Source organism: Manis javanica, chromosome 10 (assembly GCF_040802235.1).
Source record: "Manis javanica isolate MJ-LG chromosome 10, MJ_LKY, whole genome shotgun sequence".
Lineage (NCBI taxonomy): Eukaryota > Metazoa > Chordata > Mammalia > Pholidota > Manidae > Manis > Manis javanica.
In genome coordinates this window covers 108,513,159-108,529,907 of record NC_133165.1, presented here as the reverse complement: position 1 = coordinate 108,529,907, position 16,749 = coordinate 108,513,159, and the positions used below count along the sequence as shown (strand labels likewise).

At 49.6% G+C, this 16,749-nt stretch overlaps 1 protein-coding gene across 2 annotated transcripts in view; it reads left to right on the top strand.

The window, feature by feature from the left end:
• The window catches only part of MYH9 (myosin heavy chain 9), an 87,403-nt gene that overhangs the window by 12,654 nt on the left and 58,000 nt on the right, over positions 1-16,749 (top strand). For both annotated transcript variants that reach the window (XM_037007043.2, XM_017661313.3), the window contains one exon: positions 16,258-16,609. In XM_037007043.2, the coding sequence (XP_036862938.2) occupies positions 16,277-16,609 (333 nt within the window). In that variant the 5' untranslated portion in view covers positions 16,258-16,276. The remainder of the gene's footprint in view (positions 1-16,257; positions 16,610-16,749) is intronic.

Here is a 16,749-nt window from a genome sequence, read left to right as displayed (position 1 = left end):
CAGGTGTAAGATACAGTCCTCCCTGTTCCATCTGAGACACGTTAGTTGGCAGCGGGCAGGGGGGGTGGCCAGGTGTGTGAAACCTGGTCAGCCTGGTTCCTGCAGGATACTTCAGCTTTTCTCTTTCAGCTCTCCAGTGCCACCCCCTCCTACCCGCCTCCTAGCCCACCAGCTCACTGTTTCCAGCCTGCCTTCTCCCGGAGCTGACTCCGCTGCCCACCAACTGTTTCCTGCCTTTGCCAGGCTGAAAGGAGGTGGCTGTGGCTTGCCGAGTGCTCATGGAAGACGCCTCATTATGGGATTAATTGCTCTGTGGAATTCACAGGGCCCCATCCATGCTGTGACTTCTTACCTCCGCTGTGTACTCCATCCTCCTAACCTACCTGGAGTGAGTTCTGCAAACTGTTTGGCTACCACTTCAAGCCTCATGTCAGAGGATGGAATCGATAGTGGCCTCCAAGGCTGACACTGAAGGTCTGGCAGTGTCCCTCCCTTCCACTTACAAGCTATGTGCCCTAGAGTGTTGGTATCCTTGAGGTCTGGACACTCTGGGGACACAGGGCCGAGGGCACTTTCTAGTAGTAAGTAAAGCCCTGTGTGTGCAGACCTTTGCAGTATCACACACCTTGGGCAGACCATAGTATTAGAGTGGCTGGAGGAAAAGGATGCCCCTCTTCTCTTTTAAAACAAGTCATAGGCTTTAATTGTCCTTAGGTAGAAATAGTGGAGTTCCTCTCCCTTCCCCCTCCTGGCTTTCAGACAAGAATCTGAAGAATGTAAAACTGTCATGGATCTGAGCAAAGATTAGGGGCTGGGGCAGGATTCAAAGCTCTTCCGGGGGCTTTACCAGGCCCTCTTTGTGCTCCTGGACCTGGGGCATTCCAAATTGGTTGTGGTTGGGAGTCACAACTACAGGCCCATTAAATTCCCGGCTCTTCAGTGGGATCTTAAGGGGTCAGCTGGGAGAGGTGGGGTAGATAAACACCCCTCCCCTCCCAACACTCCTATTTTAGAGAAAACAGGTTAAAAGGAGTTTACAGGGGAAACAGTCTGACCAACCATTTCTGCTTTGGTTTCCGGTGACAGGGAAGATTGGGGGTGCCCTTGGGCTCCTTCCCCTTCTGGATGGATCACTCACTGCTGTATAACTCCTGTGAGCCTTGCCGGATGCTCTGTGTTTGCACTGCCTCACGCATGCCTAGAGCCTATGAGCCCAGTGGGGATGTGCAAAGGTCCTGGAGCCACAGGAGGGACCTCTGAGGTACAGCGGTGTGCCCTGGAGCCATTCTGGGCTTCAGTTTCCTCATCTGCAAAACAGGGTTCTAATAGCCCCAACCTCACAGGGTTGCCATGTGGGCTAGTCTGCTCTCCTGTGAAAAGCACCCAGGGCTCTTAGCACAGTCCTGGGATGGGGGCTTTGTGATACCTGTTTACAGATGAAGAAAGAGAGGTTCAGAATGTTTAAATCACCTCCCCAGATTCCCTCCCCCTGTGAGTGGAGACTCCGGCTCCCACTTCCAGGTCATCCTGACTTGAGTACATCCTGCCCTGACGTCAGCCACATCCCCCAGGGTTGGAGGGGTGTATACATGTTCGGGTGTACCAGTTGGGGTCTGTGCGCTTGTCTTGGGAGGGGAGGGGCTTGTGCCAGGACAGGATGGTGTGGCCCAAATCCGGCAGCTCTCCAGGGCAGGGGCTGCTTCAGCCTTGGCCCCTTTAGCACCCAGACTGTGGCTTGGGCAAAGGAACAATTCTTGGTGGCTGGTAAGGTAAACAGCAGCCTGGGTTCTGGTGAAGAATGTGGCAAGGTCATCCCTGCAGCGAGGCTTCCTGCTCAGGCAGGGTCAGCTGGTCTGGCCGACCTTTCAGACAAGGGCACTACCACAACTGGCTCTAGGAACTGTTGACCCTGTTTTTCTATAAAGTGTAGGAGAAGTGGGTTTTATCTTCACTGTGTGGCTTGTATTTGGGTCATTTTTCCCAGGAAGGCCAAAAGCTCTGGGATGTGCTTGTCCACACTGGTCTCTCTAGAGAGCTTGGCTCTGCCCTCCCTGCAAACTGTGTCCAAGGAGGACAGCTCTGTTGAGAACAGGCCCAAGGGATGGAAACGTAGGGAGGGGAGACAGTTTGCCTTTCAGGTTTGGACTTCTTGTCCAGTCCAGATTGATCCAGAGCAGCCTGGGGGAAGTGGCCTCCTGACCCTGCCATCCCACATGCTCCGCTTCCCACACAAACTCTCAGGGTTGGGTTGTCTTGATTGCTGCTTGCTCCCTCTGACCTCTGTGAGATCCTGCTAGCCCTCCAGAGGGTAATGAAGGAAGAGAATCCTTTCAAGTCTTTGTTCATGTTGGCTTGGTAGAGGAGGTTACCACTGACCCTTTGCCTTTGAGCTTGTAACCAGGGGGCTTTTCAAAGGCCATGGACCGCACTTGAGGGTCTCCGTGAGCCCCCTAAGGTGGTATGCAAAGGGCTCACAGACTTAGACCAATTTGCAAAGGGGTCCTTGATGACTGACAGTGTTAAGAACCACTGATCTAAAGAGATGGGAACTTAGGGTTTCCTGTTTATAGAGTGTGTGTATGTGCATGTGTAAACAGATACGCCATCAGCAGGCTGTTACCAGCATGAGGGTCTGTTCATTACTGAGTTAGGTTAAGCTGTCCCTGGGATAAAAATGTGGGAGCACCTTCTTCAGTCTCACCTCTGAGATCTCTGTAGGGCTGTGGCCTTCCTCTCCCCTTTGATCTTTTTTATATTCAGCCTTTAATATATCACTTCTGGGCATGGGGCTGGGTTGGGCAGGCCCAGGGCGCCATCAAGCACTGCCCCTCTGTTAGCTCAGGAGCTTTCGTAATGTTTTGATTATAGTGGATTTGATCTGTTATTCTGGTAACTGAGGAAACTGGGCTCTTCTTTCTGTCCTTGAGATTGTCCAAACTGTGACTGAGCCACCTGGACTCCAGGTCCTCAAAGTATTATTTCCTAAGCCCCATATTCCTAAGCTTCATCTCCATGAGCCTCTCAGTCTCTTGTAAGGCAGAGGGTGGGGAACAGAAATGGGGCAAGGCCATAGGATACCTGCCTCGACTTTATGGAGTTTGTTGGGATCAAGTGACTGGAGAAGTGGGAGAGAAACATATTCCAGCACGCTTCAGGCGATGGGGCTCTTACAGCTCCATCTTACCTGTCTGAGGTTTGATCCCTCACAGAGCTTTGCTTTGGCTTTGGACTTGAGCTTCTGCTTGGCCTAACTTGCTGTGTGATCTTGGGCAAGTTGCTGGACCAGTCTGAACCTATTCCCTAGTGATGATTGAGTCAGATCAGTGTTTTTCAGACTGTCAACTGAGATTCATTGGTGGGTTGTGAAATTACTTTAGTGGGTGGCAACCAGTATTTTTAGAAATGAAATAAGTAGATTTAAGTGGATATTATTAGTGGAGCATATATATATATATATATATATCTATGTATATGTGTGTATGTATATATGGTTTTGTGAAGTTTTTGTTTGACATGTTTGGATTTGTGATGTTTTGTAATTCTATATATATATATATATGTATAACTTAAATAAATATATATATTTCACTGTGGTTTGAGATTTTAAAAAGTTCCCACCTACAGGTCTGAGCTGAGCTGGCTCTCCTCCATTACTCCAGCCAGCTGAGCCTGTAAACAGAGCCCCTTGCAAGATCAAACTCTTTAAAGTTCTTTACAAAATTCTGGGAAATGAGCTGCATTCCTGGGGTGGCATAAATCATGTTGAGCTGTTAGGCTAGGCAGGATGTGACTTCAAACCCTCGAAGTGGGCTGTGTGAGGGCAGTGCTTGTGACTGACTCATTGTGAGGTCAATCGCACACAGACTTCTTGAGAGAAGAGGCAAAGGCTGTGGGGTGGGGAAGCTGGCAGGCCCAGGGCGCCCCCAAGCAGTGCCCCTCCGTTAGGTCATTCTGGTCCTCACAGTAGTCCTGTGAGCTGAGCAGAGCCCTGACCACTCACAGAGCCAGGGCAGTCAGCTCGACCTGCTGGCGGCTGCACTTGCTTGCATGCTTTCTGTGCTCACAGCTGTCCTGGGCCATAGCTGGTAGCACCTCCATTTTATAAAAGGGGAAACTGAGGCCCGGGGACCAAGTCAACCTGCCAAAGTTTGTTCTGTTAGTTAAGTGATGGGTCTGGAATTGCACCCCAGTCTAGCTGCCACCAAGTCCGGTTCTGTCTAAAATGCCTTCTGCAAAGGTCTTGAATAAGTCACCACTATTTGGAAGGTCTCTCTTCTTACAGTGGCAAAGCGCATTATCAGAGTTGACTTAAATGACCACTTGATCAGTTCAGGAAGATTGTTGTCGACCCCGGCCAGTCCTGGTGCCTTAGAAACAAAATGAGGATTATAGTGAACTTCAGGTTTAGCTGGAAGGGTGGGTGAGAAGAAGAGGGCAGCGACAAGATCCTGGATGGCCCCAGAGAAGCCTCCGCCCATTCTGGGCCTTGGCTGTCTTGCCTACCAAACGGGGAAATGAACCACATGAGGTCACACTTATGTTTGGAAAGTAAGATGCAGGATTATTGGGCTTACTTAACATTAGGCATTTTAAGAACAGGTTGCAGAGTCTATTGGACTCAGTCTCTAGAGTTTGGCCTTTTGGGAGACGGGGACCTTCCCCATGATTTCAGGTCACCAGTTGTTAGTTATGCAGCATCTAAGGTGGGGACCTGGTGGTAATTGGGACCCATGCAGTATTAGAGCCCTCGGCCCAGTAGGCATAGTTCGGGATGGCTGTTGGTGGTAGTGGTTCCACTATAAAGGGTTTTATTTGGGTTTTTGTATTATTTAAACATCACTCAGAATAACAAGCTGCTGACGGCCTGGTGGATTCTGGGCTGAGCTGTCTTCTGAGATTGTCTTTAGTTTCTGGTCTTGGGTTGCATTTCTTAGCCATCACGATGTGGGCTCAGGAAATCTGCATGTTGCACTTTGGCACTGAGACAGTGGCTGTATAATTACATCTTTCCAGTATGGTTGTTTTTCTGCGTTGGGTTTCAACAAATGTGCTCACATGCTTGAGGAAAGAAAAACTGTCCTATCAGCAGAACCAGAGGGAAGGAATAACTTCACTGCAGGAATCTGAAGGGTTCAAGTTGCCCCTCCTGCACATGTGGGAAGCCTCTAGCAAGCTCTGGAGCTGCGATCTGCAGGAGGGCAGGGTCAGGTGTTCAGTGCATGATTCCTAATGGGAAGGCAGCCAAATAGTTTTGTCAACCTTGGCAGACCTGGGGGCAAGCCTGCGGTTTGCTGTTTGCGAAGGGACACCACCCCCATATCTGAAATGATGTGCCTCTCTTTGCAGTTTCTCCCTGGCTGAGTGAAAGCTCCTTACCGAGTAGGTGAGGCCCATCTGTGATCTCACTATGCAAATATTGAACCAATTAAAAAGCAAAGTCAAGGGTCTAATGTAGATGACTTGCCAGCAGGCCAGAGGATGGCCTTCCTACCTGGCCTCTTAGCATGGAGTGGAAGCTGCTTAACCTGTTGCCGATGTGCCTGCCTTCCTGCCCTGCTTCCCTCCTTCCCCCTCCCTCTACACCAGATGAGGGGGGAGGGAGGTTACCTTGGGGGATGTTACTCTCTTGGACAGCCGGCTTCCCAGAAGACACAATGTGAGCTGTGACCCCAAGCACCCTAACAGTCATTTCCACAAGCATTGATTGAGGACCCTCTCTTTGAACCCTGGGCTCAGTCAGCACCTGAGTGTGTGTGGGGGGGCAGTCCCTGCCTTCAAGGAGTTCTCAGGGTGAAGGGGAGACATGCAGAGGAGCAGGGCTCTGGCCTAAGGCAGATTGTGCTGTGGCTGGCCTGGGGAGAGGAGTGAGAAAGATGAAGCACAGCCGGGGGTTAGAAAGGCTGCCTGGCCGAGTGGGGATTCGGTGATGATGCGATCCTCTGGGGAGCCGTGGCTAGAATGAGGGGTGTGTGGCAGGGAATGAGAGGGCTGGGCTGGTAGATAGTTGGGAGGCATTGGTTAAAGTTGTTGGTTGAGTTCAAAGGCCGTGGGGGCCTTTCCCTCCGGGCGGGTCGGGATGTCGTGAATGGCCATGCTGTCTTTAAGCTCTGGGTCGTGATGTTGTGAATGGCCATGCTGTCTTTAAGCTCTAACTCCTTTTGCCGCTGATGAGTTGATTGGTTTTATTCATTAAGAATGTGTCTTGTGGCCCTGAGGACAGGGATGGTATTTTAGCAGGAGACTCAGTTGGGCACTGTGGTCTGTGTGACGCATGTCTGAGATCTGTGCCCAAGACCCTCTGGAAACACTGACTGTGGGGTTCTAGGGTGCTGGGTCACCTCTTACTTAGAAAGAAATGACTGCAGTGGGCATTAGGAGCCTTCCTGAGCCAGGCTGTTCCGAGTAGTAGATCAGAGGTGCAGTCTGTGCCTCCATTAGTCCCCCTCTTGTGGTATTTAATCACTTTCTCCCTAGTTTGTCTTGGAACTCTCTCTCAGATTGGAAACCCCTTCCCGGCTAGCCCAAGGTACTTTCCAATTGCTGGCTTCTCATCACCCCAGGAAGTGAGGGCATGGAGGGTGGTCTCTTTAAAAAACAAATCCAATGATGTCATCCTCCCTGTGGTGGCCTCCCCTAGTCCCTAGAATAAAGTCCACATTCCTGAGTTGGCTGACAAGGTCCTGGGTAAGCTGCTGCGCCTTCCAGCCTCCCCTCCAGTGAGGCCTTCCATCCCCTATTTTGATGGTCTGGGTTTGTTGGGTGTAGAGCAAAGTCAAAATGACCACAGGCCTTGCCTTCTGCTGTCAGGCCAATGTGAGCTTTTCTCAGTGTTCCTTGGGGCTCTCAGGAGCCTAAGGAAGCACACTGTGGGCCTCTGAGGAGGGAAGGGCAAAGGGGGTGGGTTCTGGGGCTCTGGTGCTAAATTCCTCTCTGGCCTGTCTCTGGTCTGGTTTTCTTATCTGCTAAGCATCAACACCAGCCTGGGTTGGAATAGTGCTAATGGAAACAAGCCCCAGCTCCTTCTGTAAGCAAACAACATTCCTGAGGTGGGGAGGGAAGGGGCCCATCCCCTGGGCCTCAGCAGCTTCTACCTTCTGGGATCTGGGACAAGGGTAGGATCCACCCGCTTCATAACCTGGGGAGAAGGAGCACCTTAGGGTGCCGGGCCGCTGTTTGGCTGGCCCTGGGTGGTGAGTGGCTGACCCATCCCTGTAGATGACTGTTCTGGTAGCCCTGGTGTTTATGCAGGGAGGCTCCTGTGGGCCATTATCTTGTTTGAGCCTAATAGCAGCCTCTGCCGAGCAGGTGATGTGCTCAGCTGGCCGGTGTCAAGCCAGACTCAAATCCAGCTCTTATGTTGCAGGCTTTGTGCACATCCCACCAGACCAGCATTTCCCAGGCCAGTGTTGAGAAATCTCTTTCCTGCAGGATATTCCTGGGTGCTAAGCCTGATTAGACAAAGTGCAGTGGGTTTCCTTAGTGCGTACTTCTAGGAACCTTGTGTGTGCAATGAAGGAAGGCCATGAAACCCCCCTCTCATGCAGACTCACTGTGGCTTGGAGACACTGTACTATGCCATCTTGTTCTCTGTGGACTGGTGTAACCTGAAGAGTCACCAAACTTCTGGAAACTTCATAGGCCCCAAGTGTCATTCTAGGAAGGCTGTTTAGGATTAATTCGGTCAGGAGGACAAGATACAGGAGTTGGAAGGGGAGTTCCTTCTAGGTGTCAGATTCTTTGCTGGGGACTTGAGTCCTCCTATTGTGGGTGATTTTTTTTCTCATTCTAAAGCTAGGAAGTTAAGGTTTAATGCTTCAAGATCACAGGAATTGTGAGTGGGAGATTCAGTCCTAGGTCTGTCTGACACCAAATCCACACTCAATCCATTTCATCCCATCATGGTGCATTAGAAACATTTACCTTGGTATTTGCAGGATCAGGTCCCCGTGTGGCATTGGCTTCTCTAAGTTTTGCCTCTGTTCTGAATTGGTACCAAAGATTGGTGTCTGCAGCACTTGCTTGGCAGATGCACACCCTGTGCTCTCTCATGGATCCCAACAAGGGCAGGGCCCGCGTCACACCAGCTGAGACCCTTTGTGGTGTGTCTGGTGGCCAATGGTGGGCATCTCCACCTTGGTTGCATAAGGGGCATTAGAAGTTCCCAGAAAACTCAGTTCATTTAATCTTACACAAAGCTTTTTGGGGACCAGCAAATTATCTTCACTCCTATTGCTTTTTGCAGATTGAAATCCCCGATATGCTTTCTTTCCCTTCTTGTTCTGGGGATATTAAAATTTAGTCCATACGTGGTTTGGGTTTTGCAGCAAAGGAGGTGGCTGTGATCCTTGTGTATGATTTCAGTGTATGGGTCTCCTTGTTCTCTTCAGCTCTGTGATTCGCTGGCCCTCTCTGTAGCTCAAGGGGATTTCTAGCCTCTTAGAAACCTTCCCCATCACTCCTTCCTCATCTTTGCCTTGTTCCTCATGCCTTCATTTAGGAAACTGTAACTGAGCACGTGGGTCAGGCATTGTGCTAGACATTTGAAAGCTAGATGAATCAGACCTGCCCCAGTCTTCAGGTAAAGCTGCAAACAATGACATTTTGGCTGCTTGATTCCAAAGTGGAGACAGTGCAGAGCACAGAGGGGAGGCACCACAGGAAGTCTTTGGGCAGCAATCAGGGAGGGATTTACAGAGAAAGGAGCATTTGAGCTGAGATTTGAGAGAGGGTTCCTGGTGCAGAACTCCAGCTTCTTCCAAGGCCTGGAGGCCTGAGCAGAGTGGGATGTGACTAGGACTTGACTATGAGGAAGGGCAAGAGTAAAGGAAGTGCTGGGAGCATCAGAGGAGATGAATTGGTGGGTTCATAAAGGCCCTACTCACAGTGCAAAGATTTTATTCTGGAGAAGATGGAGCCACTGAACTGTTGTGAACTGGTGGGGAATATCCATAAAATAGGAGGTAACATGAACAGAGATGGAGCTGCTGAGTCACCCTGAAGGCAGCCAGGGGGATGGACTGAAGGAGGTAGGAGACTCAGGAGAAGGCTGGTGAGGGGGACAGCTGTGCCATCTGCCAAGCGGGGCCGTGGGCCTAGACAGGGGCTCGGTGGAGGGCGCTCCAGTCTTCTAAGGAGGAGTGTACAGTGAGTGTCTTGAGTGACCAGATGAACAATATCTTTCCCAGAGAGGGGGACACAGAAGAGAGTGCAAGTATCACCCCTGGGACTAGTCCTGATTTGCTGAAACCATTCAATAAGTAGCAGCATTTGATGGAATTCCCAGGATAGTGGGGTGAGCTGGCATAGCCATGAGAGCAGTGTCCTCTCCCCCCCACAGTGTGGCTGCTGCCGTCCTCCATTAATCACTTAGACCTCTTGATGCTGGTGAACTTGGCTTATGAATCACCAGCTGAGCTGCTGTGCTAGATGTTCGGAAGGAGACTCACTCCATGCCTGGGGAGGCACACGAGCCTCCTCTGCCTGATTTTTTTTTTCAATTGGGTATTTAGAAACTTTATAGTACAGTTCAGTAGTGGGGGCACGTCAGATTCTTTAAAATACAGCACATTACGTGTAGCACAGAGAAAACAAGTAGTGCCTCTGTGGCATCTTACTGTGCTGATGGACAGTGACTGCAATGGGGTGTGGGAGAGACTTGATAATATGGATGAATGTAGTAAGTAACCACAGTGTTGCTCATATGAAACCTTCATAAGAGTGTATATCAATGATACCTTAATAAAAAAAATACAGTGTGTTACAGGGGACAGTCACTCCTTGGTGACAGTGCCATCCACAGTGGTCATTGTTTGGGTCCTTGGAGTCATTTTGGTCTGAGGACTTATGTTTTCAGGAGATTTTCGTGTGCACTTCAGAGTTGGGAGAAGTCTGGCTTCTGTGCAGTTTGTGTGCAGACTAACCCCTTAAATCAGTGGTTCTCAACTGGGGGCGATTTTGCCCCCCAGTCTCCAGCAGAGGCAATATCTGAAGACATGTTTGGCTGCACAATGGGGACAGTTAGTGTTGTCTAGTGGGCAGAGGCCAGAGATGCTCCTAAATATCCTACAATACACAGAACAGTCCCCAACAACAAAGAATTAACTGGCCTCCAATGTTCATAGTGCTGAGGTTGAGAAAGCCTGCCTTAACTGATCACATCACTTTATAGTTCATGAAAAGCTGCAGCCTCTTCTCCCTTGGCCTGGAATACTAGTCAGCCATCCCTTCCACTCCTCTATCAATATTTTACCCACCTTAAAGAACATCTCCTCCATGGAGCCCTCTGTAGCCATCTGCGTTTTCCATTGAATCACCCCCTTTCCTCTCTGTACCTACAGCGAGTTGCTTGTTCCTGTCCTCCTCTCTTGAGTCTTGCATTAGAGCTGGGGCTTATGTGGGCTGCCTCTCTGCCGCGAATGTGCCACAGTGACAAGTGTACTGTCTCATTGGCGCATACATTTAATGAGTATGTGTTGAATTAGTCTTGTGAGATAGAGAAGGTGGCATGAAATGTCATCTGCATTTACAGTTAAGCCAGAGAGGCGGCCTGCTCCCAAGGTCACACAGCAAGTGCTTTTTCTCCATCCATGCAGCAGATCTGTTTACAGGTGTCCATTGTGTTTGGTACTGGGAGCAGTGAACAGGACTCAGGAAAGTCAAGGAGCCTGCTTTTTGTCCACTCTGTACTGCATCGCTCAGATTGGCACCTCAGCTAGTGGCATGTGTGTCTGCCTGTTGTCCCACTACATTATAAAATCCTTGGGTCCTTTATACCTTTGTCATTATATTTGTGCATGTAGGCCATTAATGAATATTAGTCGAATGAATAAATAAATTTAATGGGTATGAAAACTCCTATATTATTTCAGCAACTGCTTTCATGGAACCTTCCTAAACAGTGGAACTCAGGCACCTTGACAGTTTCATGTCCCTTGACAGTTTAACTTAAAAGCAATGGCTGCAACCAGGTGAAAGGGCAGGGACATGTTCACCTGTGCTCTCTGGGGTAAGAGGTGGGGGTCAGAAACAATCAGATGCTTGCGTACACCAGTGATTAAGCTGCAGCGGGGTTTCCTTGTATCTGATTGAGACCACCTGGGTCTCTGAACTGGAACCTTGGTTCAGAACTTAAATGACTCACCCAAGGTCACCCCCCTCACCTTTTTCCTTTTGGCTCCAGTGATTTAAGGTGGAAGGGTAAAGAGTCCCTTGTACAAACCAGCACAAGATGAGGTTTGCAGCTTCAAGTTGGCATAGTTAATGTCTGTTTTACTGCTTTGCTTAGGGGAGTTCTCAGGCTGCTTTCTCCCCACTGCACCAGAGAGTTCACAGGGAAGGCAGTGTAAGTGGAAACTGAGCAGGCATTGAAGCAAGATCCGTCAGTTTGAACCTGGGTTTTGTGACCTGTGTGTAAAGGAGATAAAATGATACACCCCTGATGAGGTGGTTGTGGAGACTGAGAAGACAGAGTGCCTCTTAGCAGGCTCTCAATACATGGTAGTGACTTGAGAGCTCCAAGCCTAGAACTTGGCCTGCGGAAGGCTTTACGTAAATCCTAGTTGTCTAGGAATGGAAAAGCTCACAGTGCTTTGTCCTAGGAGGATAAACTCTGTCTTTAGGGGGCTAGCAGTTTCTTTTCCAAACAAGCACACAAAGTAAGTAAAAAGAGAACCAACCAGAGGGAGGGAGGGAGAGAGAGAGGATTCCTTGGGAAAACAGGAAGGGGTAAGAGGTCCAAATGGATATGTGGGGGGAAGGGGGGAAGGAAGGCAAATAATCGAGGAATTACATTTTGGGTTGAAAGCAGAGAATTTTTGGTCAACCCATTTACTTTCAGTTTCATCATTTCCTGAGAGTCCTAATTTAGCCTCGGGTTGTGTCCTCTCAATTATGGCCTAAAAAGGCAACTACTTGGGGCTTTTGAATTTGGACTGGCACCCACAGGAAGCAACACGGAAAGGGCGAGCCTCAGCCTCATCTGATCTGTAGTGGGCCAGAGCGGCCTTCTTGCTCCTTAACTCTTTGCTGGCCTGCTGAGCCCCTCAGATTTCCAGACTTCCCGAGGTGCCCTAATCTGAGCCACCAAGCTCTTTCCTGCAGGCGATTTTCTTAATGCGAATACCCAGCTCAGGCGGCCACCCACACTCATCAGCCCTTTGGAAACATTTTGATAGTACGCCTCAGGGCCATAAAAATGTCTGAATGTTCCTTTGCTCCAGTAACTCCATTTCTGGGAATTTATATCAAGGTGGTCCACTGTAGAAGAGGTTTTTTTTTTCTTTTTCAAGAAAAAAGAATGAACTGTAGAATATTATGCAGCCATTAAAAGCAGAGAACTTGGAGTCAGGAGTCCCAAGTTTGAGTCCTCAGTTCCCCATCTGTGTGACTGGTAAAGTTATTTCCCTCCCGGAGTCTCTGCATCACTACTGTAAATGGAAGCGTTTGGATACGATGATCAATAAGCAAATAACTGTGTGGGGAAATGGTCATAACAAGTAGGAAAACTACAAAATGTGAAACTTGATGCCCTATGATAATGATAAAATCAAGTGCTTCTTTGAACCAGGACTAGAAAGGATAATTTTTTTTAACAGAACACTAATTTTGGGGGAGAGGGTGTCAGGCATTTACGGGGATATTTTTCTTTCACTTTGAAAACTTATATTCCGTGCAGTTTTGAAAAAGTTTCAGAGGCATTTAGCGTGCTCCCAGGACAGGATGGGGAGAGGTGTCTGCATGCTGGCTGCTGCATTTAGTTAACTGCTGCCTTAGTATCCTTTCTAGAATGCCCCTTATTTTATTTCTAATGGCTCTTGACAATGGCTGCTTACTCCACCTGCATCCTTAGAGGTTACCCTAGAGCATTATCCTTAGAGCATTAACTGACTGCACTGCTGGCCTCCCCACTAGACACACACAAATCAACAGCTACCAGGGCCCCGGAGCCTCTGCGTGACACTGTGGAAACAGGAGCTCGGCTGCAGCCCTGTGGCCCCTGAGTTGTTGAGGTGGAAGTTTCTGTCTGGGCTAGGTGAGAGGCTTTAATAGCAACCCCATTGTTTATCATGACCTCCGTGGCCCTCCTCTGGTCCAGGCCGTGTATTGATCTTGGCACTGTTGTTAGCCTGTGTCATTCCAGCAGAGTGGTTGAAACCCAATAGCTCTGTCCTTGGCCTGGCCAAGCAGGGTCGGCCATGTTTAATGTGAAGTTTTGCCGAGCGAGAGGTGCTGAGGTTAGTGGGGACTCCGCAGGCCCACTGTCCCGGGAGCTTTGGCAGACTGAAGAGCAGAGGGGTGCAGCCCGGTTTGTTGGTCCAGCTCTGAGGGGACACAGTGTGGCCCCCTCTGTTACAGGAAGTGCGGCCTGGCCTCCAGATCTTTGTTAGCCATCAGGGGTGGAGAATGCTATCCTCTCATTGCCCCTTCCCCCGAGGCCTAAAAGGGCACAATTAGGCTCCAAAGGTGGTGCGCCAGGCAGTTTCCCCTTGCCAGCTGCTTCAGTGTTTACGGCCCTTGAGCACAGACCCTCTGATGAAAGGGCCAGCGGTTTACCCAGATTTGCAGGGTAGGCCTAGCGCTCAGGGCCTGTAGCCTGAAGGGAGCCCGTGCGCTGTCCCTTCCAGGCTCTGGGCAGGTTCTTTGTGTTGGTCCCACCAGGGTTGCTGTCGCTGGGATGCAGGAGTTTGATGAGGCCTGGAAGTCACCCTGCCATCACTGTTGACAGCAGGCAGTGAGAATGTTGAATTTTCACATGCTCTGCTTTTTGATGGGCCCCGTGGTCCGCTCTGGGAAGGCTCTCTGAGCCTTCCTGCCTGCCTGATAACACTCAGTAAATATTTGTTGAACTCTGGGAATGCATTCCCTGCATATCCCATCAACTTATCCACAGTTTTGACCCACCTTTAGTGCTGGCCTGACCTCTTCTGCATGACCTCAGGCACTAGTGTGCTAGGAACAGCCCAGGCCCAGGAGCCAGGTAGGTCTGGGTTAGAGCCCTGCACCCTGACTGTGCTGCGTGACTCTGGGCAACTGACTTGCCCTCTCTGAGCCTGTTTCCTCACTTAACAAATTGGGGATAATAAAAGCTCTTTTCCAAGGTGGTTGATGGCTAAGTGGGATGAGTAAACAAAGCTTGGTGTTGGTAGGAAGGTACTTAATGACTGGCCCCATTTCCCTCCTCTTGGAGGATCTGGTAAAGGGCATGTGATATCCTTAGATGTCTTCACTGGGCTGGGTCAGTGGAACTCTTAACCAGCAGATGATAATAGGATTTTGGGGGACAGGATTCAAATGAATCCCGTTTCACATATTGGTGGGAGATTGTCTTATCTTTTATGGGTTTGTAGGATGCAGACTGGTTGAGAGCCAGCAGCCCATGAGGCCCTGTGTTCCGTGATCATTGCAAGTTCTCAAGCAGGGCAGTGACATGGTAGTGGAGGTTTTGGGGAGACTGGCTTCAGGAACCTGGATACAGAGACTTTGGGGAGGCCTGTCCGCCAGTGGTCTGATGAATGGCAGAAAGGCAGAGAATATCTGATATTACCTCTGGCAGAGAGAAGCCTTTGATTTGATTGCTTTGAGTGAGGGCGACTGGAAGTAAGCTGGCGGAGCCCCGGGCACTGCTGCCCACTTAGATGCCAGATCCCACATAAGATGAGGGTGGGTCCAGTGGTTTGCAGTCATCCAGATCCTGCAGTGTTTGCTGCAGCCTGACTCTGTCCTGCCTTCTCTCAGGGGGTGGTCCTTGCAGGTGCATGGTGCTCTGGTCCCCCAAGGGGGGCTGCCAGGATTTGCTTGTGCTGGGAATGTAAACAAAGCCACCGGCTGAGGTTGCTGGGGAGGCTGCCAGGCTCTGCCCCGTGGACTTGCCTTCCCTCCTGTAGGGGATGTGGGGGAAGCTAGCAGATTTCCTGGAAAACAGCCTCTGCTGGAGTGAGTCCAGGAGAGCCCCTTAGCCTTGATCTGGAAACCATTTAATGAGCCCAGATAAATAAGAAGGCCCGGGTGGCTCAGATTTTTCTTTTGTTCTCTTCCTTTGAAACCTCCAGTGTTCTTGGCATCCAAGTCCCTGTGACTGGATGAATGAAAGTCCATGTGACTGATTTGGGTCTGGGGTCCTCCTGACTTCCTAGGCCTGGGGAGAGGGCCTTGATCTCACAAGAGAAACGCTTTCCTGTGCTGTGAGCTAGGCAGTGAGCTTCTGGGCTCTTTCTCTGGTGACCACTGGCTGGCTCTGTCTCAGACCAGGGTTTCTAAGTCCTGCTTTGGTTCTCTCAAAGCTGCTACCTCTCAGCTGATCCCAGCCTGAGCCTTTGAGCAGGAATAGATACTGTGGAAAGGCCATGGGACCAGGAGTCCAGAGTCCTTCCTGGGTGACTCTGGACAAGCCCTTATCTCCAGGGAGCTACTCTTTCCTCATCTAAAGCACGTACCTTACCCACCTTTAGAGAGTTGTTATGATGAGGAGCTTGTGAGATACCAAAATGCATGTGAAAGCATTTCATAAACTACAGAACCACACAGAAGTAAGGGATTACTATTTCATCTTGGCAAGTGAGTCTTGAAAAAAAGCAAATAAATATGTCCTGGCCCTAAATTGTGAGGGTTGCCTTTCACATTAGTACCTCAGCAGAGGAATTCTCTTATTATTCTCCGTGATGTTTCCCGGAGCCTGACTTCTCTTCTTGTCTTACTTCTTTGGGCTGTGTTATCAAGATGGAATTAAAATCTGTCGGTGACATAGGTGTTTTATGTTCTTCTCTTGGTTGACTCTGTGAAATCAGGAAACACTTTTTAAACTGAGGACTTATATGCCGTTGTTGTCAGCTGCCTTTTTTGGGCTAATTGGAAACCTCCTGTTGGGAGCCCTCTTAAGCAGTGTGGCCATTTTCCTACCTTAGCAGGTATAGCCCAGTAACTGTAATTGCACCTAAATTTGAAAGTCTTTCTATGCTCAGCATTTGGACAATAGTCGTTTATAGGTTTGTTTGATTGTGTAATGATCCTAGGATATATACCTTACTATTGATTTCTTACAAAATCCTGATAACAACTTGTTTTTTCAGTCATGTACATCTTTTTCCTGAAAGTGGAGAGCAGGAAAATTCTGGCAAATTGTGCAGCCTGATTATATAGAGTTTTACTGTTCTATAATGGTATGTACAGTTTGCAAAGAGAAGAGGTATTAGCAATCCAGCAGTCCTTGTGTGGCTAATGTAGTTGGCCCTAACATTTTGTCTTCCTTTTTTTCTCCCACAGGTCCTGGCTGTAAGTCACCATGGCACAGCAAGCTGCCGATAAGTATCTCTATGTTGATAAAAACTTCATCAATAACCCACTGGCCCAGGCCGACTGGGCTGCCAAGAAGCTGGTCTGGGTGCCTTCTGACAAGAGTGGCTTTGAACCCGCCAGCCTCAAGGAAGAGGTTGGCGAGGAGGCCATTGTGGAGCTGGTAGAGAATGGGAAGAAGGTGAAGGTGAACAAGGATGACATCCAGAAGATGAACCCGCCCAAGTTCTCCAAGGTGGAGGACATGGCGGAGCTCACATGCCTCAATGAAGCGTCGGTGCTGCACAACCTCAAGGAGCGCTACTACTCGGGGCTCATCTACGTAAGTGGCTCCTAGGGCCCACGCCCTGAGGCAGGCGGCTCCAAGTCTGTTCCGTTTCCCTCAGATGCCTGGGCGCTGGCTCTCTGGAAGAGAAGGGGGCTTTAAGGAATGTTGGATGCCATCCTCAAACTCTGGCATCT